Here is a 25,356-nt window from a genome sequence, read left to right on the forward strand (position 1 = left end):
CTGGGGACGGGAGCTATGACACCAGGCACTGTCACACACACAATCAAGCTCATGGGAAAAGGGCGTCAGATTTCAACAAGATGATTTTATAAATCAAAAAGGTTCCCATCTTCCTGAGGTGTTTCTGTTCACACACTGTTTCCTTACCCACACGTTTTTCTCTGCTTTAATTTCTTAAATAAATTTCTTTAAGAAATTTCTTAAAGAAGAAAAATTTCTTCTCTGTGGCTTCCCCGGTAAAACCTCAGAAATACCAGATTTTATATACAGAAGCTTTTTTTTTTTTTTTTTAATTTCTCAGAGAGAGAGTGAGAGAAGAGAGCGAGCGAGCACGAGCAGGGGAGGATCAGAGAGAGAGAGAGGGAGACACAGAATCCGAAGCAGGCTCCAGGCTCTGAGCTGTGAGCACAGAGCCCAACGTGGGGCTCGAACCCACGAACCATGAAATCTTGACCTGAGCCGAAGTTGGATGCTCAACCGACTGAGCCACCCAGGTGCCCCTATACAGAAGCTTTAAACACCATTTTCTATGTGTCATTTTCCCTGGACCGTACAGGTATCTGCTGCAGGTGTAAAGGGCACTGTTTTTCCTTTGTATGCTCAATACTCAGTATCAAGTCCTTCAATTTAAGGGAGCATCCCAAACTCTGACTCACGCAGGTCAGTGACTAGTTTTTATTCTAGTCATTATCACAGAAAGGAGAGTAAGCCAACAAAGGGAGACGTCCGTCTGGAAAAACCCACATTCAGACCTGAAGGCACAAAGGGCTCACCTGGACGTTAATTGCTTTGTCAAAGTCCTCGTGTTTCTTGATCAGAGCCTCCACGCTGTCCAGCGAGTCCCCCTTGTCCTCGGTATTCAAGAAGGCCTCGCGGGCGGCCATCCAGTTCTCCGCTTGCTCGCAGTCCCGGTGAAACAGCTACAGGAGGGGAGGCGGGGGGAAGATGGGGCCTCTGGCAGCGAGACTCCGGCCAGAAAGCCCGCGGCGGGCAGGAAGCGACGGCCCTCGCGCGTACCTGCAGTTCAAGGCACTGATCCAACATCATCCTGCGCTGGGCCCAGGCCTTCTCCAGACCCGCACGCTCCCGATCGAGAATATCTAGCTTCTCCTTGACCTCCGGGCTGGCATAGTGCCCGTGGGCCAACAGCTGCTGCCCAAACTGCTCAAATGCCTGGAAAGTGCCAGCCCTGGCATCAATTTCCGTTCGGTGCTCCTGCCAAGAGGAGGGAAGGGGTTAGATAACGGACTCTAGACACCCACTGTCATGTCAGCCGCCGGCTCGCGGCAGAAGGTAGAGCGGGTGGCAGAGCCCCGCAGTGCCACCTCCTCTCTGCTGCTCGGCCGGCAGGTCCCCCTACCTGGTGTCGCTCCAGCAAGGCTTCAGCCCCAGTGACATCCTTGGCCAGCTCGTCGGAGGACACCAACCCTCGTATTCCATTGATCCAAGACATGAGGTCCCTGGCAAGCAGACCCAGAGAAGCAGCTCTTGTGTTACCTGGCAAGTAGGCTTCTGCCCAGGAAAAAGAACTACACCATCCTGGTCTCAGAATGTTATTCGGGGTTAACTAGTTAACCTACTGCATGATTGTTCACAGTTAACTCATTATCTACTAACTACTCAATCTACTGAATGGTTAACTAGTTGATTTACATCTCTGGGCAAAATATTTCACAGCCTTTTGTTCAACTTACTGAGATGTTAAGAAAAACTGAAAAAGAAAAAAAAAAAACAAAAAACTCAAGCATCTCTCAGAAGACAATGAACCAAGTTTGTAACCCAAGTCTTCCGTTTCTCAGAGGAACTGGCTCTAAGAGACAACAGCTAGGGTTCCGTTTCCCACAGCTTCAGATGAAGTCACTTTTTTTCGAGCCCATGGCCCTCCTGGGCCTACGCATGTGCTGAACCCAGCTCCTCACTGATGTCCGCACATGAGGGCGCAAAAAATCAACGTGTAAGGTCACAGGTCCTATGTTTCCTTCCATAAAATACACCCACAAGAGGCAAAACCACAGAGATGGAAGGCAGACTCGACGAGGAGAGGGGGATGGGCAGCCATTCCTCAAGGGGTTCCGGGTGTTCTTCTGGGGCAGCGAAAAGTTTCAGAAGTACAGAGAGGTCGTCGTCGTAAAATGCAGCAAACACACTAATTGCCAATGAACTATATACACTTCAGAATACCTAACTATATGGGGGTGCCTGAGGGGCTCAGGTCAGGGTCTCATGGTTCATGGATTCCAGCCCCGCATTGGGCTTACTGCTATCAGCTCAGAGCCTGGAACCTTCTTTGGATCCTCTGTACCCCCCTCTCTATCCCTCCCCCACCAGCACATGGTCTCCCATCACCTTTTAATTTTTTTTTTATGTTTTATTTATTTCTGAGAGAGAGAGAGAGACAGCATGAGCAGGGGAGGGTCAGAGAGAGAGGGAGTCACAGACTGAAACAAGCTCCAGGCTCTGAGCTGTCAGCACAGAGCCCGACGCGGGGCTCAAACCCACGAACCGTGAGATCATGACCTGAGCCGAAGTCAGACACTTAACCACTTGAGCCACCCAGGCGCCCCTCCCCTTCTCTTTTAAAAATAAGCATTAAAAAAGTAACTGTTATGTTATGTGACTTTTACCTCAAAACGGGAAAATAAAAATAAAAAAACAAAAAAAAACCTAACTGGGACCTCCTGCTAGAGACCTGCTGGTCCACTCCTATCCCTACAGAGGAAATGCCTCGATAAAACACACATGTACACACACACACACACACACACACGTGCAAGACCCCGGTTGGCACAAAGCATGCCACAAAGAAGTGCCTGTCCTGAATGGGTCCCAAGGACCAAGTCACAGATCACCCACAGGGGAGCGCTAGGTAGCCTTGAAAAAGACTGAGGTCCCAGGTCCCAGGACATTCCACTAGACAAGTGGTTTGGACTCTTCAGCACCGTCAGGGTCATGAAAGACCGCGCAGAGGAATACTGTTCTAGATTAAGGAGACCACACAATCGGGGCAACAGTAATTCTCAACTGGATCCTGGACCAAAAAGTAAGCCCTGGCTACCGAACACACACTTGAGAAACTGGACATGGGCTGGATACACCACCGCCAGGCCGGGTGAGGCCGTGGGGTGGGGGCGGGGGTAGGGGACCTGTAACACTCGGGTATTTGGTGAGTAGGAAACCTTGGTTTGCAGGAGACACGTGACCAAGTACTTAAAGGTAAAGGGCCACAAATCTGCAACCGACTTTCAGGTAGGTCAGCAAGACAGAAGGAGGCGTTTAGAGGTTAAGCCAATGTCCTAAGCACTTCACTGGTGACTACAGGTGACGGTGTCCCCTGTGTTCACTGCTTCCTTCTGTTTCTCTCCAGCCTTGAAATTTCTCTGAATGAAACGAGTGGATGACACTCAGGCACGTCTCTGGCACATGAAAGACTCCTCTAAGGAAGAAAGAGAAGAGCGTCTGGTGGGAAATGGGGGGAGACGGCGCGTAGGCTTCTCCGCTCCGTACCGGAAGTCACTGAGGAAGCGCTGCAGGTCATGGGAGTCGCCCAGCTTGGCCTTGCGCTGGTCCGCGCGCTTTCCCAGGCTGCCCCACGCCTGGTCCAGCTCGGTGCACTTTTCCTGCAGGTCCTCGGCCGACTCGGGGTGGGACTGGATCAGGCGCTCAGCTGTCTCCCCCAGGGAGTTGACCTGTGGGAACAGGGCGGCGGGTCGGAGAGTGAGGGAGCCGTGCTCCGCCCGGCAGCAGCTGCGCTCCGCCTGGAGCCAGGACGTCAGAGGGCACCGCCACCGCTCACCTTGTCGCCAAGGGCCGCCAGATCCCGCTCAAAGCCCTCGTGCTTACGCTGCAGGGCCTGGACGCTGGCCAGGTCGTGGCCGTAATTGTCGGTGTTGAGAGCCTGATTCTTCTCTTCAATCCACTCTTTGGTTTCGTCGGCATCTCTGAGGGGAGACACACAGGAGGTTAACGACCGCTGAGCGTGGCTGCCCTGAGTACGGGGCGAGACAAGAAACGGATTCAGCTGTGGCACCTGTACACCGGTCAGCGGCTGCCACGAAAACCTCTAACAGAGCAGAAGAACACACGCTCATTCGCTCACTCACTGTCTGCCGAGCACGCTACCCCATGACCCGTGTCCCAGACGCCAGAGCCCAGACGTCAACCAGATCCAAGTCAGCGAGCTCAGGCCTGCCGAGGTCAGCACGCCCCCGGCCCCGCGCCGCCCGTACCTGTGGAACCGCTGCACCTCGTGGGCGCTGCCCAGCAGCTGGCTGCGCTCCTCGGCCAGCTGCTGCAGGGACCGCCACCGCTCGTTCAGCTCCTGCAGGAAGACACGGTCAGCCGGGCCGCCCCTCCCCCACGGGCCCGAGCCAGGCTCAGCCCCGGGGCAGACAACTAAGCGCCGGGGCCCAGCGTGCAAGGAAAGGCTGGCGCCCAGACCGCCTCCCGCCTCTGACCTTCCCGGCTAAGTCCAGACACGAGAGCACAGCCCGGAAGGGAAGGACCTCAGCAACGTCAGCCGCGTCGGACAGCGAGAACGCTGTGAGCACCTGGCCTGGAATCCCCGCTGAGGCTGCAGAGATGCGGCCACTCACCCTCCCTCACGTCTCCTGGCCCAGTGCCTGCCACGGAGCAACTGCTTCATGAGCAACGAAGCCCACTAACCCCAGGCACCGAGGCCTGCTGCAGCCCAGGCCACAGCAGGCCGAGCGGTGCAGGAGTGTGCGAGGCCTGGCGCTGGAAGGTACCAAACACCATGGGGACCAGAAAGGGGCCAAATGTCTCCTGTGAGGAAGCAAGGGAGGCATCTCCGCCTTCCAGACACTGTCCTTTATGCAGCCCCTGGCCCCCCTACCACCACTGAAGGAAAGGCCAATTTTCCCACTAAAACCTAGCAAGTTCTTGACCGGGAAAGCCGACCACGCTGCCTTGCTGCATGAAGAGTGGACATTTGTCCAGGACACACTGGGTCCCAGAGGGGTGACGAGTGCAACAGCAGTAGTCAGGAGAAGGAAAACAGCGAAGGGAAGCGGGAGCCGAGGAGGCTGGCTGTGCTCTCTTACCTTGATGGAATTAAAGGTGGCCACGGTGTGAACCATCAGGCGAGCAGACTATGGAGGGGAGGGAAGCAGAAGAGCAACACTAATCAAGTGTCCGCCAATTAAGAGACTATTTTGAGAAGCGCCATTAGGTCCCAATTGTCCACAAAAATTATCTTAAAGGGATACTGTCAAAATTCCGAGCAGCCAGTGGAAAGGCACGAAGCACCCAAGTGCACGATGTGATTAAAGTCACTTGCTGAAGAGTCAAGACAGAGTGCTGCCGGCCGCCATTAAAACAGCAGGCTGGCATGGGGCAGGGCGTGGGCAGGCTTCATCAGTGGAGCCTGAGACTCAGGACTGTGAGTTCAAGCCCCACGTTGGGAGTAGAGATTAGTCAAAAATAAAAACCAAACACCAGCTGGCTGGACAGAAAAAAGAGCTCAAAACCTAAGTATTCATGTCTCCTTCCGGTTCATGCTACAGAACAGTCCGGAAAACACCCAATTTAACAAACGCTGGCAGCGGAGACTGAATAAATATACCAAGAACTTCATAGCTCTTCTTGGATTCTGGGCTGCTGTTCTTTTCAACAGTGTCCCCTCTGAACAAAGGGCAACAACCTTACCAAACTCAAACAGAACAAAACACTGAATTAACTTTCTTCTCATCAAGGGAATCAGATGCCCGTTGGGACCTCCGAGCCCACCTACTTTAGTCTGAAAGAAACGCCCCGTTACAATGCCTGTAATATTCAAATATGCTGGGAGGAGGACGGGCCAGACCAGACAGAGAGGCAGGCTCGTCAGGCTCCTTGGGTGTTCCTAGGACACACCCAAGTGACACTTCCAACCAGTGTGGGCGTGTACAGGGGTCAGAAAACACGGTATCTCCAATCCTTTTCAGAAATGGAAGGATTTTCTGGTTATTTTTGTAATTTTGGTGGCCTCGGTATTTATAAGGGCATCTGAAACCTGCTTCTGTAAAAAATACCCTTTACCAGAAAAACTGCCAAGAGGCTAGACAGGTAAGGGTGTTGCCCGTTCACATCACCAATGATCATATGTTGCTACAGAAGAACAATTAAGGTTGAGAAAAGGGGAGAACGCTGAATCAAGGGTAAAAGGCCTGCTCCCCGCAATGTGGAGCCTTTTTGACGAGCAGAACGATCAGGGCCAGGAGGCGTGAGGAGGCCAGAAGCAAGAGACCCTGGTCAAGCACCCTCCCTGCGTCTGGGGGGAACAGTGGTTGCTGTGGTTGGCATATCTTTTTGTTTGTCCTTTCACAATTCTCTGCGACATCTAGTATCTTCCAAGAAGCATTCCACAGACCACTGGGGCAAGTGGCCAGGCAGACAGACGTAATGTCCTTGTTCTTGCTCTGGCCTTCAGGACTGCAATCCTGTGGGCGGGGCCACACCTGACTATACAGGGCCACATCTACAAAGTTTATTCTGGCAGCGACGTGGGTCATAAATGCCATCATACTGAGCTTTTCCATGTAACACCTTGCTCCCTCTACGTTAAGGGTCACATTTTTAAATTAAAAAAAAAAAAAAAAGTTTATTTTTGAGAGAGATAGAGAGAACACAAGAACACACACACACACACACACACACACACACACACACACGAATGGGGGAGGGGCAGAGAGAGAGAGAGGGAGACAGAGTCTGAAGCAGGCCCCATGCTCTGCACAGCTCTGCATTGTCAGCAGAGACTGATGTGGGGCTCGAACTCATGAGACACGAGATCATGACTTGAGCCGAAGTCAGATGCTTAGCCGACTGAGCCACCCAGGCGCCCCAAGGATCACATTCAAGACCTGACAGAGTCAAAGAATATAGTGCCAGGGTCAAAAAGAAACCACCCCAAGCAAGTCCAGAAATGATCAAAGACTCCCTAAATACTCAGAAACAGACCCACCGGAAAAACACATAAAGCATCTCTGTTCCTGAAAACCTTAGGAAACGATCATTTGCAAAGAGTTCTCACCTTCCACGGGGATGCAGTCTTAGAATCTGTTTCATCCTATTCAGAGGAGGAAGCAGAGTTAGGCAGCCGTACAGCGCAGCAGGAAATGACGTGCCCCACCCTGTGCCGCCAGAGGCGGGGGTCCCCAGAGCCATCACCCAGGCCGACATCCCCTCCGGGATCCGTAACTTATTGTGGCTCATAGCACGCCACAAGGCCACTTGAGGGAAACGAAGCCAACAAAGAAGAGAGGAAAATTCTAGGTGTTTATGGAGTGGACAGAAATGAAGAGAATGAGGAAACTTAATAAGAAATCCACCAACTTCCCTGTGTGTCCTACTCATAGGAGTTCCTGAAAAAAGATAATAAACCAACCCGAACAATTGTTGTGGAAAAAGTTTTAGAAAACTGAGGAGTCAGTTTTAAATAAATAAATCATTTTTATCTCTTTTGAAGAAAGAAATAAAAACCAACTTCCATTCCCTTCCCACAGTTTTACACACAGAAGGCATCTCTGAGGTTCAGGGACAGATATCCCTAACACGGCTCAGGACTATATGCTTCCCAGGACCTCGTCCCCATCACGATCACGCTCCGCAAGGACTCACCCTGGGCATCATGCCATACACCTCCTACAAGGAGAGAAGGAAATGATTGTCACATCCGGACGCGGGGAGAGAATTATAAAAAAGACACGAGATGTCCAGAGGAACTTCTTAAGAGTCTAACAGACCGTGTTTGTATGTAAAACCTTTTTCTTAGGAAATGGGCAACTTTACCATTAAGGGCTACGTGAGCAGTAAATGACCTTCACAATGTTAAATGGGTGTTCGGGGAAGACAGGAGCTACTTTTCCCCACTGTATGAAGGCAAACAAGTTGGTTTAGGGGGACAGAGGGGACCCGACCACACCCTGGCCCCACCTCTGTGCTGTAGGACATTGCTAGGAAGGGACCAGCTTCCTGCTGGTAACGAGCTGCCCCCAACTCCCTCCCCTGCGCCACACCCAGACACTTACCTGCTGCTGTGCGGCCTGCACCTCCTCTGCCATCAGACCTTCTGACTCCAGGTCTTCAGCCACCTTGTTAATGTCCTTCAGCCGTGACTCATTGGCCTTCAGGTCCTTTAAAGCCAAAGCATGATAACTAAGACTCAGCAAGTAATTCAAAAGAGAAGGCGGGTGAAAGATGTTCATAAGCTATGGTTCGACCCTACAAATTTCTGGTCAACAGGTATCCTATGAGCTAGTGCTTCTATTACTTGGGCAGTCACCCAAATCCGGAAATTCTGTCACTATCAAGGAAGCAAGAAAATAATAAGGCACTGGGAACAGTCAGTCTCAAATTTGCTAAATTAAATGTAGGTCATAAACCATTATTCTGTCTGAATGGAAATCTGCTTTTACTTTTTTTTTTTTTAAAGTTTATTTATTTTGAGAGACAGTGCGAGTCAGGGGAGGGACAGAGGGATGGGGGGGTGGTGGGGGGAGAAAGACAGAATCCCAAACAGGCTCTGTGCTGATGAGCCCCTATGCAGGACTCGAACCCAGGAAATCATAAGATCATGGCCTGAGCTGAAACCAATAGATGGATGCTTAACCGACTGAGCCACCCAGGTATCCCGTTTTTACCTTTCTTTGGAGGAGAGGATGTGTTTTTATTTATTTGGGTGGGTGGGTGGGTGGGTGTGGGTGTGTAAGCAGGGGAGGGGCAGAGGGAGAAAGAAAGAGAATCCCAAGCAAGCTCCATGATGTCAGTTCACAGCCCAACTCAGGTCTCAAATCTCATGAAGCGTGAAATCATGATCTGAGTCAAAATCAAGAATCAGACACTTAACCAACTGAACTACCCAGGTGCCCTGAGGGGATGTGTTTTTTAAAATGTGATGGGACACCTGGGTGGCTCAATCAGCCAAGCATTTGACTTCAGCTCAGATCACAATCTCCCATCCATGGGTTCAAGCCCCACATTGGGCTCTGTGCTGACAGCTCACAGACCAGAGCCTGCTTCAGATTCTGGGTCTCCTACTCTCTCTCTGTGCCTTCCCTGCTCACTCTACGTCTCTCAAAAACATTTAGAAACGTTAAAAAAAATTTTTTTAATGTGATGAAATTCTGATGCCAGCCTCTGTGGGAGAAAAAGCCCCTTACCCACATGATCTGGTTCTACGACTATTAAACTGAGGAATGGATACACAAAATGCAGTTTACACACAACAATGGAAAGCCCTAGAAAGCCCTGGAGTCCTGATACACGCTACAAAAATGAGTCTGGGGGGCATCTGGGTGGCTCAGTTGGTTAAGTGTCTGACTTCAGCTCAGGTCATGATCTCACAGATTGTGGGTTTGAGCCCCGCGTTGGGTTCTGTGCTGACAGCTCAGAGCCTGAAGCCGGTTTCAGATTCTGTGTCTCCCTCTCTCTCTGCCCCTCCCCCACTCACGCTCTCTCTCTCAAAAAATAAACATTAAAAAAATATTAATCTGGAAAAACATTATACACAGTGAGAGCAGTCAGTCGGCACAAGTCAACATAACATAGGATTCCATTTATACGAAGTGTCCAGAGTATGTAAATCCAGGGACAAAAAGCAGACTGCTTGCTGCCACAGGCTGGGGTCATGGGCAAGGCCACTGGGGTGGGTGAGCAGTGTCCTTCTGGAGTTGAGAAAGTGACAGTCACACAGCACCACGGTGTGCTACGTGCTTTGGAACGGTACTCTTTAAAATGGTCACCTGCATGTTATTTGAATTTTACCCCAATTAAAAAAATACTTCTACGTGTTTTGGTATTTTACATCCAAAAAAAATTCTTAAAGCCAAAAGAGAAAACTGCACGTGGCCCCCTGAAACTGTGAAGGCTTCGCGTCATTCAGAGAGGGCCCCACACAGCCCGGGGGGTCAACCTGCGCCAGGCTCGTTCAGGAAACTGCAGTCACAGGTGCAGAGAGCCGAGTCTCCGGACGACCTTCCGGCTCAGCTGCAGCCCCTCCCGTACCTTCTGGAAATCGTCGAACTTCTTCTGCAGCACTTCGACCTGCTCCAAGTCGGCGCCCACCTCCTCGCTGGTCAGCGCCGCCTCCTTCTCGTTGATCCACTGCTGCAGCTCGTTGGCCTCGCGGAACAGCATGAAGCGCTTGCAGCTCTTCTCCAGCATGCCCTTGCGCTTCTCTCCCAGCTCCAGCAGAGAGTGGTACCTGAGGTCGTCGGGGAGGGGGACAAGAGGGGGCAAGGCGGCCAGTCAGCTTCCCCCGGAGGCTAACCAGAGGCCACATCACTGGACGTCTCCGAGATGAGGGTCTGAGGCCATGAGTTTATAATGACGGTGCCCAGGTGACAAGGCGTCAGGACACAGGGGAGGGTGAAGCCCCCGAGGCCCCGCGCTACAGTCTCAGGGATGAGCGCTCGCCACGCTGTTCACCGCGCGGCGGCTCGAACAGCCCGGCACACTCATCCCCGGGCCAACGTCACGACCACGAATGACTAGAACCAAGCGTCTAGCACGGCAACACGGGGTCATGCGAGCAGAGCTGAGAGACGAGATGAGTGTGCTGAGCACCATGAATGCGGGGCCCCCGCTCCGCTCCAACTCTGAGCAGCCCCAGGCGGCGGGGGAAGGGACACCGAACTTCAAAACAGCCACACGCGAGACCTTAGCCTCTCTGAGCGGTGGGCCATTTCTAGAGCGGTAGCTCTATTTCTTGAAAAGTTTTGGCCACTTCGGAAGGAAAATTAGGTCAAGTACAGGGTATCTGTACCACACTGACAGGTGAGGACTTCTAAGAATCGAAGAAGGCTCAAAGCCTTGCGAGCAAAAACACGAAAGGCTGAACTGCTTACTACCTTCGGAGACGTGCAAATGACAGACTTCGCAGAACTAAGTTAAAGCTTAAAGAAGAGCTACCATCACCATCAAACCTACGCGGCTCACGGTGGGAGAAAAAAGCAACGAGCTACCAAGAACGAGAGCACCTCAAAGGGAGGAATTCGTGCCCTCCCCACCAGGGGACGCCCCGCAACCGGCCTTCGGGCTTGCTGCTGACAGCTGCTGCTCCGCCACCGAAGCCAGCGAGGGGGGACCAACACCACTCTGAGCACACGGCCATACACGGAAGCGGCCCGGGGAGGCGAGCGGCCACCGACGGGCACAGGGCCACCAAGACCTCTCCCCTGCAAGCGAAGCTGCTGCAAGGCCACACAGCCCCCCCACCTCGTCTTTCTGGATGAACGAGTGCCTCGAGGAGAAGCGGCCGAGGGGAAACGGGCAAGGGCGCTCGGCGAGGCCGCCCGCCTACTCACAGTTCCTGCACCTGCTTCATGCGCAGAGACACGCTGCCGGCCTCCTTAGTTATGCGCGTCCTGCACGGGGCACAGCAAAAGCACGCACGAATTAGTGGGATTAATCCACAGGGAAGGAGAGCGGCAGCTCCGACTGGCGCCAGGATGCGGGACGCTTAAAGTAGGGGCAACTGAGGCGTCCATCAAAAGCTCTCGGAAGCCAGCCAGGCCACGAAGGACATCAGTAAAGAAAAAGCCGGCAAAGTACATTAGAGGGGTTAGTTCACCTTCATTTTCCCGAAAAGTCTGCCATGTTTAAAGCAGACAACTTTCCCGTCCTGGCAGCACCAGTAAAGCCACAGAGCAAGGCCAGGGGGAAACAGCACTAGCGTGAGAAAGACCCGGACAGAGAGCTTCGCAGGCTCCTCCAGTCACATATCGGGCCGGCTGCTTTGCTCCCACAGTTACAATCCAGGCCCAAACTGTTCTCCTGTCTCCACGGTAACAGAAAAGGTCTGGAAGCGGACAAATAACTGATCTTTTCAGGGATTTCCAGGGTCACAAAAATTCTATTGTTCTAAACTCCAGCGAGAACATCTCTTCTGGATATTTTTCAAGTGTCTGAAACGTTGAGGTCATTAGCTGAGCAAGACGTGCCCTACAAGAGGGACACAGGTCAATATGGGGGCTTAGCTAGAAGACAGGGAACGGAGGACAGGGACACTTCATAAAAGATAACCTCCATCTCTGAGCACAAAGCACGGGAGAGAGCCACTCTCTCAACAGCCTTTGAAAAGGGGCAGAGCTATAGGGGTGCAGAACCTCTGAAAGCCAATTCCAGAGCATCGCCCCGACTCGAGGACAAAGGTTACAAGAGTAATGTTTAGAAAAACGCTGTTAGGAAAAGAATCTTACAAAAGCCAGGAAAGAAAGAAAACAAAGGAAAATAAAGGTATCGGTCAAAAGTTTTAGGTCCAAACGGGACAGGGACGCTACAAGTGACCTGGGGAAAGTGGGCACGGGGTGTCCCGGGCACACGCGGGCACCAGGGCAGTCACTCCAGAGCTTCTGGACACCGCCTAAAGCCCGGCCTGTGTGGGGTGTGAAGTAAGCCCCGAGTGACACCGGGACCTCTGTGGTCGCCAGCGTGGTCCTTACTGGTGGTCGATCTGCTCCTGGCGCACGGCTATGCTGCCCTGCTCCTCCAGGAGGTTCTCGCGGGAGGCGGACTGCGCCGGGTCCAGCTTCTTCACGTAGGCGGCCGGCACGAAGCCCTGGCGGTCATTCACCTCCACTTTCCACCAGTCCTAAGGAAACAAACGGACAACTGAAAGCAAATTCCTGAGAAAAAGAGAAGCCAAGGAGGCCCGTGCACGCGCACGAACAAGAGAGCTCTGAGCGCGTGAAGGGGGACCCTGTGACCGTGTCAAAGTCGCTCTGCACAAGAACTGAACCGTAGTCCTTTGTGACCTGCTGAGCATGGCGTGGGGCACGAGGGAAGCCACAACGACACCCACCACGAAGGACATCCTTCTCTGTTAGACACGGCAGAACGACATCAGTCCTACAGCCACCAGCCACTCGTGGCTACGTAACGTTAAGTTAGAACCACCACCACTGGCCCTAACAGCTACTGCAGAGCCAGCACACACACACACAGTGTCCCCCAGCGTAGCAAGGTCCACTGCATGCTGCTGCTGGGTAAACCGGCGTCCGACCAGAAGGGAGGTTTGGAGTTAAACAGAAAAATATAAATCACTGGTTTGGGGTTTTTTCCCCTCAAACTCTCATGATTAGGGTAAACTGGGGGTCAGGCGTGGGCTCCTTAACAATGGCTGTGGACCCTTCTCTAGCCTTAACTACGACCTTGTGGGATTTATCAGAGAACACGTGGAGTGCCATGCGCTTCACTTCAAAGCCACAGGTCAAGGGAAGAAGGCTGATGAACCAGAAAGCACTGGACTTTGAGAAGACAGAGCCTAGGGGGTGAGGTCACAGCGGTCTGCAACCATCTGCTAGAGCCACGTAGTCCAGGTTAAGAGCCAGCAGTTTTGTTTTTTGGGTTTTTTTTTTAATGTTTTATTTATTTCTGAGAGAGAGAGAGAGAGGCAGCGTGAGCAGGGGAGGGGCAGAGAGAGAGGGAGACACAGAATCTGAAACAGGCTCCAGGCTCTGAGCTGTCAGCACAGAGCCCAACACGGGGCTTGAACCCACAAACCGTGAGATCATGACCTGAGCCAAAGTCGGACGCTCAACCGACTGAGCCACCCAGGTGCCCCAAGAGCCAACAGTTCTGAAAAGGTCCTGAGAAGACCTGGCTCTGAAGAGAAGGGATTCTACCTCGAGGTGTTCAATCTCAAAAAGAAGCCATCCTCGACAGCTGCCTTTGGGCACTCGGGAAGATGGATAGATCACCTTCCTGATCGTACACGAAGTGAACCCATATCAAGGGGGAGACTGACTGGGAGACTCTGGTCTCTCCTCAAATTCTAACCCAGCCTTAGCTTAGACACCATGACTCACAGGCCCCCAGCTGAGCAAAACTGGTGGTGCTCCCGGAAGGAAACAACCACTTCCGGGGCCTTGCCTTGTTGGTGCTGTTGAGTAAGGTGAGGATGTCTCCTTTCTTCATGGTGACCTCCCGAGGGCTCTTCTCCTGGTAGTCGTAGAGAGCCAAGACCAGCTCCTTCCCAGTCTCGTCATCCATGGGGGCCACTTGTTGCTAAAAATCCAAAGGAAGGGCACACACAGTTAAAGGATGTCTGTGGCGTGTCACCTAAGCACATGACACACTCCAGCTCCTATGGACCACATACATATTTGAGAGTTCTTCTCTGAAGCTACCAGTATCACCTGACCCCAGAACTTAAGCTGTTGGGAATCTTTACTCATTTTAAACTGTTTACACATCTCTGTGTCACAGGACTTAGCAGTGAGGTCACAAGAATGTGGCTTACGACTGGCACACCTGCCAGAAGTACCCAGGCCCTTCAATTTCCCATGCAGCCCCCTACCCCCTGCCCCCAGGCAACCTCTATGCTGCAGACACAAAAGCCTGGCTCACCCGGCATGACTGAGCCTGGTCCCGCAGAGCCTGAATGCTGCTGCCATAGGCGCTGAGATCCGACATCAAAGCTTCGTGTTTCTTCAGTAGAGCCTGAAACCAGAATCACACACTGTGACCATGTGCAAGGGACCAGGGCACCCTGTCCATGCTGCCTCACCGACCCACCATCCTGCCCGGATAGCTGGTTCAGTTACATGGCGATCTGACCACCTCTTGCTCCATACTTTCCCCATTTCTACAAAACATCGTATTTGGAGGAAATAGAAATTGGGACTTGTGGTATTATCTTTTCTCTCGCCCCCGTGTGACCGTGCGGTGCTGGAAAAATACAAGGGCGATAAAGCACAGTGGGGCACACCTGGTGACCCCCTCCTCACCTTAACAAATAAACATTACCAACAAATCGAGCCTGCCTTGAGGATGCTCCTCTCCCTCGCCACACGTGACAGCTGAGCATCCGCCACCACCACCCTGCCCAAGGCTCTTCAGCTCTCCCCACCCCCATCTTCCTGGAGAATCCTATATAGCGCACGTCACCACTCTACTCTTCTGGGTTTTGTGAAGACTGGCAAAAGAGGCAGGTGCAGGGGCTACACCTAGACCTTTATGAATAAACCTAAGAGTTTCACTCAAAACACCCGTTACTGGCAAAAAAATACGCTTGTGTATGTATGTGTGCACACGCACATGCAGAGTCAGACACACAAGAACGGCAAAATGCTTGAGGTGGGAGGTAGGGACGGGAGGGCTTCTCTCTCCTTTTGGCAAATTTCCATAATGGAAAGGACAAAATACTCTAAAACACACTGAAAAGCCAACAGCGCAGACACTGCACCTTCCCCACGGTGCCAGCCCGAGTCCCAGCACGTGCCCCCACACGTGGTCACCTCAGCTGAGTCCTCGTCCTTCCCGTAGTCAGTGCTGCCCACGATGGGCTCCTTCTCTCGCATCCAGGACTCAGCCTCGTTGGCGTCGGCAAAGTACTGCTGGGCCTGTAGGGAGTCTTCCAGGTCCTGCCGCCGCTGGGAGGCCTTGGACTTGAGTGACTCCCACTTCTGATTCAGTTCATTGAGCTTGGCCTTCACATCTTCTGCAGCAAAATGGCCTGGAAGGCAGGCAGAAGAAAGGAAGCCCATGCAAAGGACACGGACATGTCGTTGGAGAAAAAGGTCCTCCGTGTGCCCACGGCACCCCTGCTGCACCACTGTGATAAGCCAGGTCCCTTCATAACCCCCAGTTTTAGGAGAGAGTTGGGTCCCACCCTTCTAAGTAATTTGTTCAACTTTTGCATCCTCAAGCCACGATCTCTACCTGGACGCTACAAAGCGGGGATCCCAAGCTGGTGCCAGTGATCTGACCATAAGGACATAGTAACAGTGTCCCCTACTGTCCTCAGTCACTGAGACACATGTCAGGCTGTTCAGCGTTCTGTCCTATGTGATCTCACTCGCTCCTCACAACTATGTCAGGAGCAGGTGTCAAGACCCGCATCTCACAGGAAAGACCTTTAGGCCGAGAGGGCAAGGTCTAGTCAAGGTCGTACAGTGAGGAGAGACTGAGGATGGTACTCAATCCCACAGCCCAGTCTGGCTCAAGTCCACGCACTCAACCACGGAACAAAAGAAGACCAAAAGCAAAGCCACTTCCTGGGTGCTACCCACTCACCTTCCTCCACCATGGCGTTCCCCTTCTGTGTAACTGCCTTAATGCGGGGTTCATGCCCAGCAATTTCTGCTTGGAGGGCTTGGTGTTTCTTCAGCAGATTTTGGACTCCAATCAAATCTTTGCCTGAAAGCAGAGACCGCTTCCTGGTCATCTAAGCCACCAAGAGAAAAGTTAGCCCTGTCGCTCTTAAGATTCCACTGGGGTTCCAAGTCAAACTTGACCTTCCTTGTTTTGACATGCACCTCCTTTATGCTGTAAGGGTAGAGCCCTTTCTCAAACTTGTACCTTATCTGATGGAGACAGACTGACCTCTGTTGGTGGACGCGGCAATGGGTTCTTTCTCCCGAATCCATGTCTCCTCGTCCTCAACATCACGGAAGAGTTGCTGCAAACGGAGAGAATCCGCCAGCTTCTGCTTTCGGGCAACCATGGGTTCTTTGAGGGCCTCGTAGCGAGCCACGAGGGCTTCCTGCTTCTTTTTGATATTTTCAGCATCAAAATGGCCAGCGTCCTGGAATTGGCGGGCCTGAATGGTGATGCCATCAATTCGATCCTGGGAACAGAAAGGGACAGGGCCGTGAAAGCTTGGACCAGCACCAGCGACTATGCTCTGGTCTGACTCTTTTTTTTTTTTTTAATATTTTTTTTTATTTCTAGGAGAGAGAGAGAGAGAGAGAGAGAGAGTGAGCAGGGGAGGGTCAGAGAGAGAGAGGGAGACACAGACTCTGAAATAGGCTCCAGGATCCGAGCTGGCAGTCAGCACAGAGCCCGATGTGGGGCTCGAACCCACGAACCACGAGATCATGACCTAAGCGAAAGTCGGATGCTTAACCTACTAAGCCACCCAGGTGCCCCACACTGGTCTGACTCTTAACTTCAACTGTGGTTCGGTCATGTATGAAGAAAAACCACCACAGTTGTCTGCCCAGCCTGGAGAGTAATTCTTCTGCCTTCTCTCTCCCTCATCTTGGGCTCCCAGGAAGCTCTGAGGGAGGAGTTTGACTTGGGAACACACAGGGTCGCCTAAGAAAATCAACACCTTTTATCCCTCAGAAAAAGAACGGCCTGGAAATCGACTGCCCTTCTCCACGACAGGCCCAAACAACAGCCCCAGGTCACACTACCTGGTGAGCGGCCACGTCGGCCTCCAGCAGGGCATGCTTCTTCTGGAGGTTCTGGACGTTGGTAAGGTCTTTGCCATAGTCGTCTGAAGCCAGATGACCTTCTACCTCGTACAGCCACAGCTCAATGTCCTCGACGTTGCGGTTGAACTGTTGCTGCTGGTTGGCCTCACGAAGCTTTATCCCTGATCACAGGAGCAAATGTGACTTCCCACCTGTCCACTACCGTCCCCCTGCCGGTGCTGCTCATCAGCAACGGTGCTCAGCGAAGAACTAAGGGTCAGGGCTCCGGTCACTGCTTCACCCCCTCCCCCACAGGAGAAAAACAAAATGCGGACTTGGATGTCCTTTATTTATAAATTTTAAATGTTTATTTACTTTGAGAGAAAGAGAAGAATGCGCTGTGCTCGCGCGTGCACTGGAGAAGTGCAGAGAGAAACGGGGGCGTGGGGTGGGAGAGAGAATCCCAAGATCCGTGAGATCACTACCTGAGCTGAAACGCTTAACTGAGTGGGCCGCCCAGGTGCCCCTGGACGTCCTTCCAAAGCCTTCTAACCCCCATGAGAGAGAGCACTTGAGAATTACTGAAAGCCCTTGGTTCTCAGCTGAACTCTGATGTTTGGCGACGAGGACCGGTTCAGTCAAGGGCGAGTGACCACATCACTCCCTTCTCTCTCAGGCGCCCCCACTACCCAGCACGTCAGCCACACTCACCACGTTAACAGAGCATCAGGAGCGCAAGGCACGGAACGCCTGCGCAGGAGAGGAGCCCGCAGCCCGAGGCTGCCTGGGTCATCCAACCTGCGTGGCGTGTGTCCCTACAACCCTTCCCCAGGAAGGGACACCTAACTCCCTGGCATCCCTCACACTATCTGGGGAGAGTCCTCTTACCTTTCAGTTCAGTAGCTTCCAGCAATTTCTTCCACAAACTGATGACCTCATTCATACGAGCTGCTACTTCATCCTTGGCATAGTGGTTGACGTCAATCAGCTTTTGACCCGCTTTCTCCAGGGCATCAATGCGGCTCTGGTTGGCGGAGAGTTCAGCCTCAAAAGCCTGGTGCTTCTGTACTTTTCCTTGTAGGTTGGATGGGTCCTGCCAATAAAAGGAAGAAGGGGGTTGCACCTTGAACTCAAGTATGTCAAACTACTCTGTATTACCTTCGTACTTCTCTTTATTGGCAGGGGGCAGAGAACAGTAAGCTTACATTAAATCGTGTGAGTTTTGGAATTCCCTATTTCTTTCTTTAGCTATAACTTATCTGTGAGAGCTGCGATTAGCTTCCTAGCCAAATGCTACACAGCAACGCTGGCAGAACTTACTTTATAAGCTTCATCTGTGGCGGTTTTCATCTTCTCATTGACCCAGCTCTTGAGCTCATCAGAGTCGCGGAAAAACTGCTGCAAGTGGAAGGAGTCCGCCAGCTGGGCCCGGCGACACATGGCTCTCTCGTGCAGGGCGTTGCGGCGGCTCAGCAGCTGGAAGACAAAGGGGCCTCGTGAATCTCCTGCTCCTGCTCCCCAGAGACTTCTTCCAGCTCCGGGGGGTCACACGGACAGGAGGGCGGGGACAGCGAGGAAGGCACGGGCAGAACGGAATGTACCGCATCTCGGCGCGTGGCCACGTCCTCCATCGCGTAGTGGTTGTTCTGAATCAGCTTGGTTGCAAATTCATCCAGTGCCTGCGAGGAAAGAGTAAGGGCTCTTGACCGGCAAGCATGCGACTGCACAGCTCGGTCTCAGGAGCGAAGTCACTACTGAACAGGTCACAAAATGCTCTCAACCGTAACACAGGTCTAAGGTTTGCCGTGACAACATCTACCCCTCAACTTCCGGGTTTCTGCTTGACGTTATTAGTCACACACAACATTACGCCAGCTCTCTTAAGTTCGGGAGATGTTCACTGCAGCTGATGTCAGGACACATGTGATGTGATCAGACGGGGGTCACAACAGGTTAGTAGCCTGTTTTCAGAGGAAAAATACCTCTTAGGTGAGCTCCAACCACTTACTTATTTTTTTAAAGATTGTATTTTTATGTAATCTCTACGCCCCATGTGGGGTTTGAACTCACAACCCTGAGATGAAGAGATGCACACTCCGCTGACTGAGCCAGCTGGGCACCCTGAACTCCAAGTACTTCTAGTGAAAGGTAAATCTCAACATGGAGGTTTACGCAGCAGGGAAAAACCTCAGCCCATGGGCTGAGGCAGGCCTCCCACCAGATGGTGAGCCGCTGCTGTGAGATCTGAAGCCCCCGCAGGAGCGCCCTTCACACAGAGCCTCTATCGCATCTGCATGGAAACCCTGGAGAAGAATGGAAGCCGGGCTGACTCTACGGACCACGGGAAGGAATGAGAAGGAGTCTTACTGTAATCTTTTCCTCCTGGGCGCTGAGGGATTTCTCGAAGTCCTCGTGCTTCTTGAGGAGCGCCTCCACACTGTCCAAGGAGTCTCCCAGGTCTTCATTCAACAGGAATGCCTTGCGAAAGACAACAGAAGCGCTCAGAGCGACACCCTGCCCTTTCATCAACTAAGGCCGGGAAGCGAAGGGTATGCTGGCCAAAATACGAAAAGGAAGCAAGGAGATTCTACACCCATTAAACTTCTTAGATCTCTTTCGGAAAGCGTGACATCCTTTTCGATTCGCTTAAAATGAATTCCACAATAACGTGAAGTGCTGAGTCCCACACCAAAAACAAAAACAAAATCTCTTCTTCAGCGAAAGACGATCCCACAGCAGCAGACTCCTGTCCAAACCCGGGGCCGGTCCCAAGGGCCAGTCCCCCCCAGCAGCGGACCATCGGCAGGCCCTGTCACCTGACCCGCAAAGGCAACACGGGCACGAGCCAGCCCCCCAGGGAAGCGCGCGGCCGCCGGGAGAGACGCGGTACCTCCTGCTTGCTCATCCAGTTGTCCACCTGCTCCGTGTCGCGGTAGAAGAGCTGCAGGTCCATGCACTGCTCGTACTGCTGCCGCCGCAGCTCCCACAGCTCCAGCAGGGCGGCCCGCTCCTCCGCCAGGACGCTCAGCTGCGGGGAGAGGGGCCAGGGAGGCCGCGAGGCCGGGTGGGTCCTGCCGTCCCGGCACCGGGCCCACAGACAGGCTGCCCTGGAATCTCTAAGCCTCATGCTAATCTTCGGGACTTGCCTCGGGTTTGCAAAAGGGGACGAACTGCATTCGCGTGTGTCAGCCGAGCCACGGGAAACCACACAAACCCTCAGCCGCTTGTACGGTTAGGCTACGTAGGAGGAGGTCGAGTTGATCGAGAATACATACACTGCCACGTTTTCACGGATGACTCAAGGTCAGAATGGTAGGTAAACGTTAGGCAGAGGAGAAAGGGCATCTGTCTAAAGGCAGGCAGTACAAACGGAGTAAGGGCTCAGCTGAGAAAGGTCAACTCGGTGTGTCTTCCATAAAACGTGATCAATTCAGGAACGCCCTGGAGCTAACTTTTAGGCTCCAAAGTTAACGAAGTATATCTCTGAAAGGTCTCTTCTTAGTCTACACAATATTAAAACATCATTATCTGAGGCTCCTCAGGCGTCTTCATGCTTAGATGTGGTGAGACTTGGAACTCACATTCGCTCCTACATAGAATTTGAAAAACATCTGTATCCTCTTAGCTCCAACTGACTAACACAGGGCTCAGCTCCCTGCCAGGTCCCCTTTAGGTAGGAAACGTGACACAAACATCCCTCATAAACGGGACTTTCTCTGATCAATCACCAGTACTACGTATATGTCTTCTTTCCCAGCCTCTCAAGAAATTGCCCTTGAACTTTCTGGCACAGGCTCCACGTAAGCTTTCTCACGAACCACCGTGAACGCAGCCTGGAGACTCCTGGACAGACACCAATTTTTAGAGACTCCCAAAGAACCGCTCCTCTCTTACCTTCTCCCTCACTTCATCAGAGGCATAATGCCCAGCAGCGAGCAGGGCCTGTCCAGACTCATCTGCAGATTTAAAGCTGTCCTCATGAGCATCAATTTCACCCTATAGGGCAAAAAGGCACAATTTATGCCTGGCAACTTATAAAAGAAAACAGAGTGCTTGGATTTTAAACAATCCTTACAAATCAGAATACCCCATCTCCACCACGGAGCAAGGTCAACGATGAGGCTAGGCTCCCTAACACTGGTCTGGGTTACCAACCACGAGGGCACCATTTACTCAGAAGCCTCTTTGCCACTGGCTTTTCAGGCTACCTCTGTTCAAGCCTGTCATGTTCCCACACAATTAAGGGTCTGGCCCTATCTTCTGCTCCACCGGATCTCTCTGCCCTCGCTGTGATGGATGTGCGGGTTTACAATTTTACAGCACCCGGCAGGGCGAGTGCCTCCCCTGGTCCCACTCTGTTCCTCAAAATGCTCTCAGCTGTTTTTGAATTATTTTTCTTCCATGTCAATTTTGGAATCAGCTTGTCTTATTCCAGAAACAAAGACCTGCTGGCCTATGTGGAACTGCATGGAACGTACAGATCTTGGGGAGAATTTTTCCACCTTTACACAAGGTGATTCCATCCATGTACGAGGTATGGCATTCCACCATAGACTTTCCTCCTTTAGTCTTTCAAAGAAACCGAACAGCTTTCTCCACAAATGTCTCAGACCACTTTTGCTCCATGAATTCTCAAGTACTTCATACTTTCTGATATAAGCAACATTTTGAGAAAATCATGTTTGTAACTGTTGCTAGTACAGAGGGACATATTTGATGTTTCTATACCGATTTTTTGTTTTTTACATCTACCAAATTAAAAAGCTCTCAGAAGGCTAGAGTTATACTAGCCTTTCAAAAATCCTGTTTCACAGTGTTTTCCTAAATTACTTAGCCATAGAAACCTTTTTTATTTTAAATTTTTTAAAATGTTTTTAATTTATTCTTTAGAGACAGAGACCAAGTGAGCAGGGGAAGGTCAGAGAGAGAGGGAGACACAGAATGTGAAGACAGGCTCCAGGCTCTGAGCTGTCAGAACAGAGCCTGACTCAGGGCTCGAACCCACGAACCATGAGATCGGTTCAAAGTTGGAGCCGAAGTCGGATGCCCGACCAACTAAGCCACCCAGGTGCCCTATTTTCTTTTTTTCTTTTTAATGTTTATTTGTTTTAAGACAGAGAGGGAGAGGGAGAATCCCAAGGAGGCTCCATGCTGTCAGCACTGAGCCCGACACAGGGCTTCATCTCACAAACCTCAAGATCATGACCTGAGCCGAAACCGAGAGTCAAGACATTTAACCGACTGAGCCTCCCAGGTGCTCCAGAAACCTTTCCTTTTAAGGAAAAGCCTATTAAAATCTCATGAAACTAGTTTTCTGTGAAATATACTTGGGGAAAAACCAGAGTAAGAAACTTACACCAAGTATGAAACTCAGCATTTAAACGGAGACACAGTTTAAGACTGTCTTTGACTGTTGTGCAAACTAGCAGCACTCTCCCTTGCCAGGGTGCAGCTCTTTACTTTTACGGACCATTGTTAATCTCCCGACATTTAACCCGCTTCACCATGTGTGAGAAGCAGGCAGAGCCAGTTTCCAAAGGCAAAATTAACAATAATCCTATGGTGGGAGCCAGCTGTGAACAAAGTTTCAGCCCCTCTAAGTGAGAGTGATCTACTGATATAGGACAAGCTACCGTTTTGTCTTCCCTTCTGGAAGATGTTGGAGACGCTACCTTGTGCTCTTGATGTCTGTCCAGCAGGGCTTCAGCCCCGGCCACGTCATTGGCGAGCTCATCTGCATTGATGAGGGCTTTCATCTCAGTCACCCAGCTGGTGAGGTCGCGGAAGTCAGCAAGGAAGCGCTGAAGCCTAAGGAAAACCAAGAGGGGCCATTAGATGTTCCGTGTTCCCAGTGGAGAGCCCAGGATGGAAAATGCCTCCCTAAAGCCTCGGACTCTATGTCCTCAGAGGTCTAACAAAGCATGCAAACTCTCCTGCGATATTGAGGACTATACAGGAAAGTGAGAGAAGGCTGAAAACAATCCTTTAAAACCTGGGTTCTGTCCATCACTGTAATTCCCCATTCTGGTCCCTTACTTCCATCCTCCTTGGCATTCCCAAGTTTGAGCTCTGGTATTTAGCATTCTTTCACTTCCCAATCCTTGATTTACTCAAAGGTATATTTCACTGGCGCTCCAATTCCTAAGGAGAGATTTCCACTTCTATCGGTTGTAATGCAGCGATAGAAGCTGGGAAGAGTATTCATAAAGTTGTAAATACTACGTGTGTGTGTATGCGTGTGCACACAGACACACACACACTACAGAGTTACAAGTCTCCAATCATAATACAGGTAGGAAAGTCACTGGCATTTTCTCCGTACAGGAGCCTGGCAGCCGTACAGCAGCTCGCTCTTAGCAGACAGAAGTGACCCTAACCGCACCTGCCCTCTTCTCTAAGAGAGTTCCAACCGCATGGCTCGCTGAGCCACGGGGAGCTTTTTCCTACCTGTAGGAGTCATTGAGGCGGGCATGTCTCTCAGCCGCCAGGGTCCGGATCTGCTCCCAGTTGGCAATGAGCTCCTCTCGCTTCACGTGAATCTGCGCGGCGCTCAGAGGGTGGGACTGCTGCAGGCGGTCGGCCTCAGCACACAGGGCTTTGACCTGGAAACAGCCCCCATCAGACTGTGCTCCGGCCCCTTGCTAACTTCTCTATGGAACGGGCTGCTTTCAAAACCTACCTTGTCCTCCAAAGCAGCAAGGTCTCTCTCCAGACCCTCGTGCTTCCGCAGCAGAGCCTGAACGCTTGCCAGGTCTCGGCCAAAATCGTCAGAGGCCATTAACTGCTCCTTTTCCTTGATCCAGCTGATGGTCTCGTCCACATCCCTGTGGAAGGAGACACCAGTGCAACCACTCATGGGGACTGTCTAGGGCTGGAAGCGCCACCCCGGGCAGCTCCAGCACCCACGTGGCACATGCCACATATCCACCAGGACCCCCACACCCAGCAGCCCTCCGTGGCTCGTTACCTGTTAAAGCGCTGAACCTCAGCTGCCCCAAAGAGCTTCCCCTGTCTCTGAAGGGCCAGTCCCTTCAGCCGCTGCCAGGCCGCGTTGACTTCATCCTGCTTGGTCTTGATGGCCTCCTCCTCGGGGTGCTGCTCCTACACGAGGGAGAGCACAGACCGGCCTGGGTCCTGAGCCCCGGGCTCCTGACTAGTGCCTGCTTCAGCAAACCTTCATCCTCCTGAACCAACACTGGTTTTACACGTGAAATGGAGTAAAGCTTGTTCAAAACTAGCTTCCGTTTCCTCTTGCATAAAAAGGGGAGAGCCATTACTCCCCCTGGAGTAGTGTGGTCAGTCCATAAAGTGGTTCCGGGCACCAGCACCAAAACCTTCATGTTAACACACACTTCAGCTGCAACTCTGTGCACTACATCTGCCCCGGGTGCTGGAAAATCTGTCGCCTCGGACACTCGTGAGCCTATTGAGCATTCCTGCCCGTACACACGGTCTTCGCGGTGTGTTCCTGGCTTCAGATTGGAGCTACGTCTTTAAAAGTACTCTTCCCCACAAACCACATTTTGGTTTTTGTTTTGACAAAAATGTGAAGTAATAAATGAAGCATTCTGGGATCCATCTGCGAGATCTTAGGCTTGGCCTGACTGCTCTTGTCAGCATGACCCTGGGAGGCCCCAAGATTCTGGGGGAGGAGGGAGGGCAGAGCACATCTCTCGCTGTGGAAGGATGAGGCATTTCTGAGGAATGCTGGCTCTTCTTTCATCACTGGCCAGAAAGGCAACAAGTACCAGCCCTGAAGCGGATCCATAAATTTAAGATTGATATGCCCCCAAATCAAATTTCCCTGAAAGCGGAAAGTCCAGTTCCTAATACTTGAAGTCTCTGGAGAGACTGCCAAGGAGAGATTTCCACTTTTATTGGTTAATGCAGCAATGTAAGTCAGAGGGATGTACATCAAGCCGTAAATACTATGTGTGCACTCTGATCCCTATAGTAGAAGCCGGAGCTAGAGAGCAGCAGCTCATAGGAATGCGCACAGAGGCAAAGGGGAAAGGCTGCACTGTCACCTCTCGATGGCTCAGAACAGCCAGCAGAAAGCCTATTCATTACAAGGTTCCCCAGGCTCCCAAGAGAGCCCTGGGAAGCTTCAAATCAAAAAGGAAAGGGAAGAGCAGGCAGGCGTCAGTGGATGCCTGCCAACTCTAAGAAGGACTCACCACCACACCCTCACCTGAGAGTCCCGGAATCCAGCCTCAGC

The 25,356-nt window shown here is 52.0% G+C and overlaps 1 protein-coding gene across 5 annotated transcripts in view; it reads right to left on the reverse strand.

Moving 5' to 3' along the window:
- SPTAN1 (spectrin alpha, non-erythrocytic 1) overlaps positions 1-25,356 on the reverse strand; it is a 63,005-nt gene that overhangs the window by 19,582 nt on the left and 18,067 nt on the right. For 3 of the 5 annotated variants that reach the window (XM_039229473.1, XM_039229474.1, XM_039229472.1), the window contains exons 6-34: positions 24,106-24,239; positions 23,818-23,962; positions 23,586-23,740; positions 22,811-22,946; positions 21,033-21,134; positions 20,029-20,166; positions 19,506-19,616; positions 18,740-18,817; positions 18,459-18,614; positions 18,027-18,231; positions 17,139-17,320; positions 16,324-16,567; positions 16,015-16,137; positions 15,237-15,454; positions 14,347-14,439; positions 13,870-14,004; positions 12,441-12,589; positions 11,304-11,363; positions 10,003-10,201; positions 8,028-8,132; positions 7,618-7,641; positions 7,031-7,066; positions 5,061-5,108; positions 4,227-4,318; positions 3,794-3,938; positions 3,505-3,686; positions 1,361-1,460; positions 1,018-1,215; positions 774-920 (exon numbers count right to left, since the gene is read on the reverse strand). In XM_039229473.1, coding sequence (XP_039085404.1) covers positions 774-920; positions 1,018-1,215; positions 1,361-1,460; positions 3,505-3,686; positions 3,794-3,938; positions 4,227-4,318; positions 5,061-5,108; positions 7,031-7,066; positions 7,618-7,641; positions 8,028-8,132; positions 10,003-10,201; positions 11,304-11,363; positions 12,441-12,589; positions 13,870-14,004; positions 14,347-14,439; positions 15,237-15,454; positions 16,015-16,137; positions 16,324-16,567; positions 17,139-17,320; positions 18,027-18,231; positions 18,459-18,614; positions 18,740-18,817; positions 19,506-19,616; positions 20,029-20,166; positions 21,033-21,134; positions 22,811-22,946; positions 23,586-23,740; positions 23,818-23,962; positions 24,106-24,239 — 3,840 coding nt within the window. The remainder of the gene's footprint in view (positions 1-773; positions 921-1,017; positions 1,216-1,360; positions 1,461-3,504; positions 3,687-3,793; positions 3,939-4,226; positions 4,319-5,060; positions 5,109-7,030; positions 7,067-7,617; positions 7,642-8,027; positions 8,133-10,002; positions 10,202-11,303; positions 11,364-12,440; positions 12,590-13,869; positions 14,005-14,346; positions 14,440-15,236; positions 15,455-16,014; positions 16,138-16,323; positions 16,568-17,138; positions 17,321-18,026; positions 18,232-18,458; positions 18,615-18,739; positions 18,818-19,505; positions 19,617-20,028; positions 20,167-21,032; positions 21,135-22,810; positions 22,947-23,585; positions 23,741-23,817; positions 23,963-24,105; positions 24,240-25,356) is intronic. The other 2 variants (XM_039229476.1, XM_039229475.1) reach the window with 1 other exon arrangement.

This window comes from Hyaena hyaena, unplaced genomic scaffold, assembly GCF_003009895.1.
Source record: "Hyaena hyaena isolate Hyena2069 unplaced genomic scaffold, ASM300989v1 scaffold_38, whole genome shotgun sequence".
In the NCBI taxonomy this organism is placed as follows: Eukaryota; Metazoa; Chordata; class Mammalia; order Carnivora; family Hyaenidae; genus Hyaena; species Hyaena hyaena.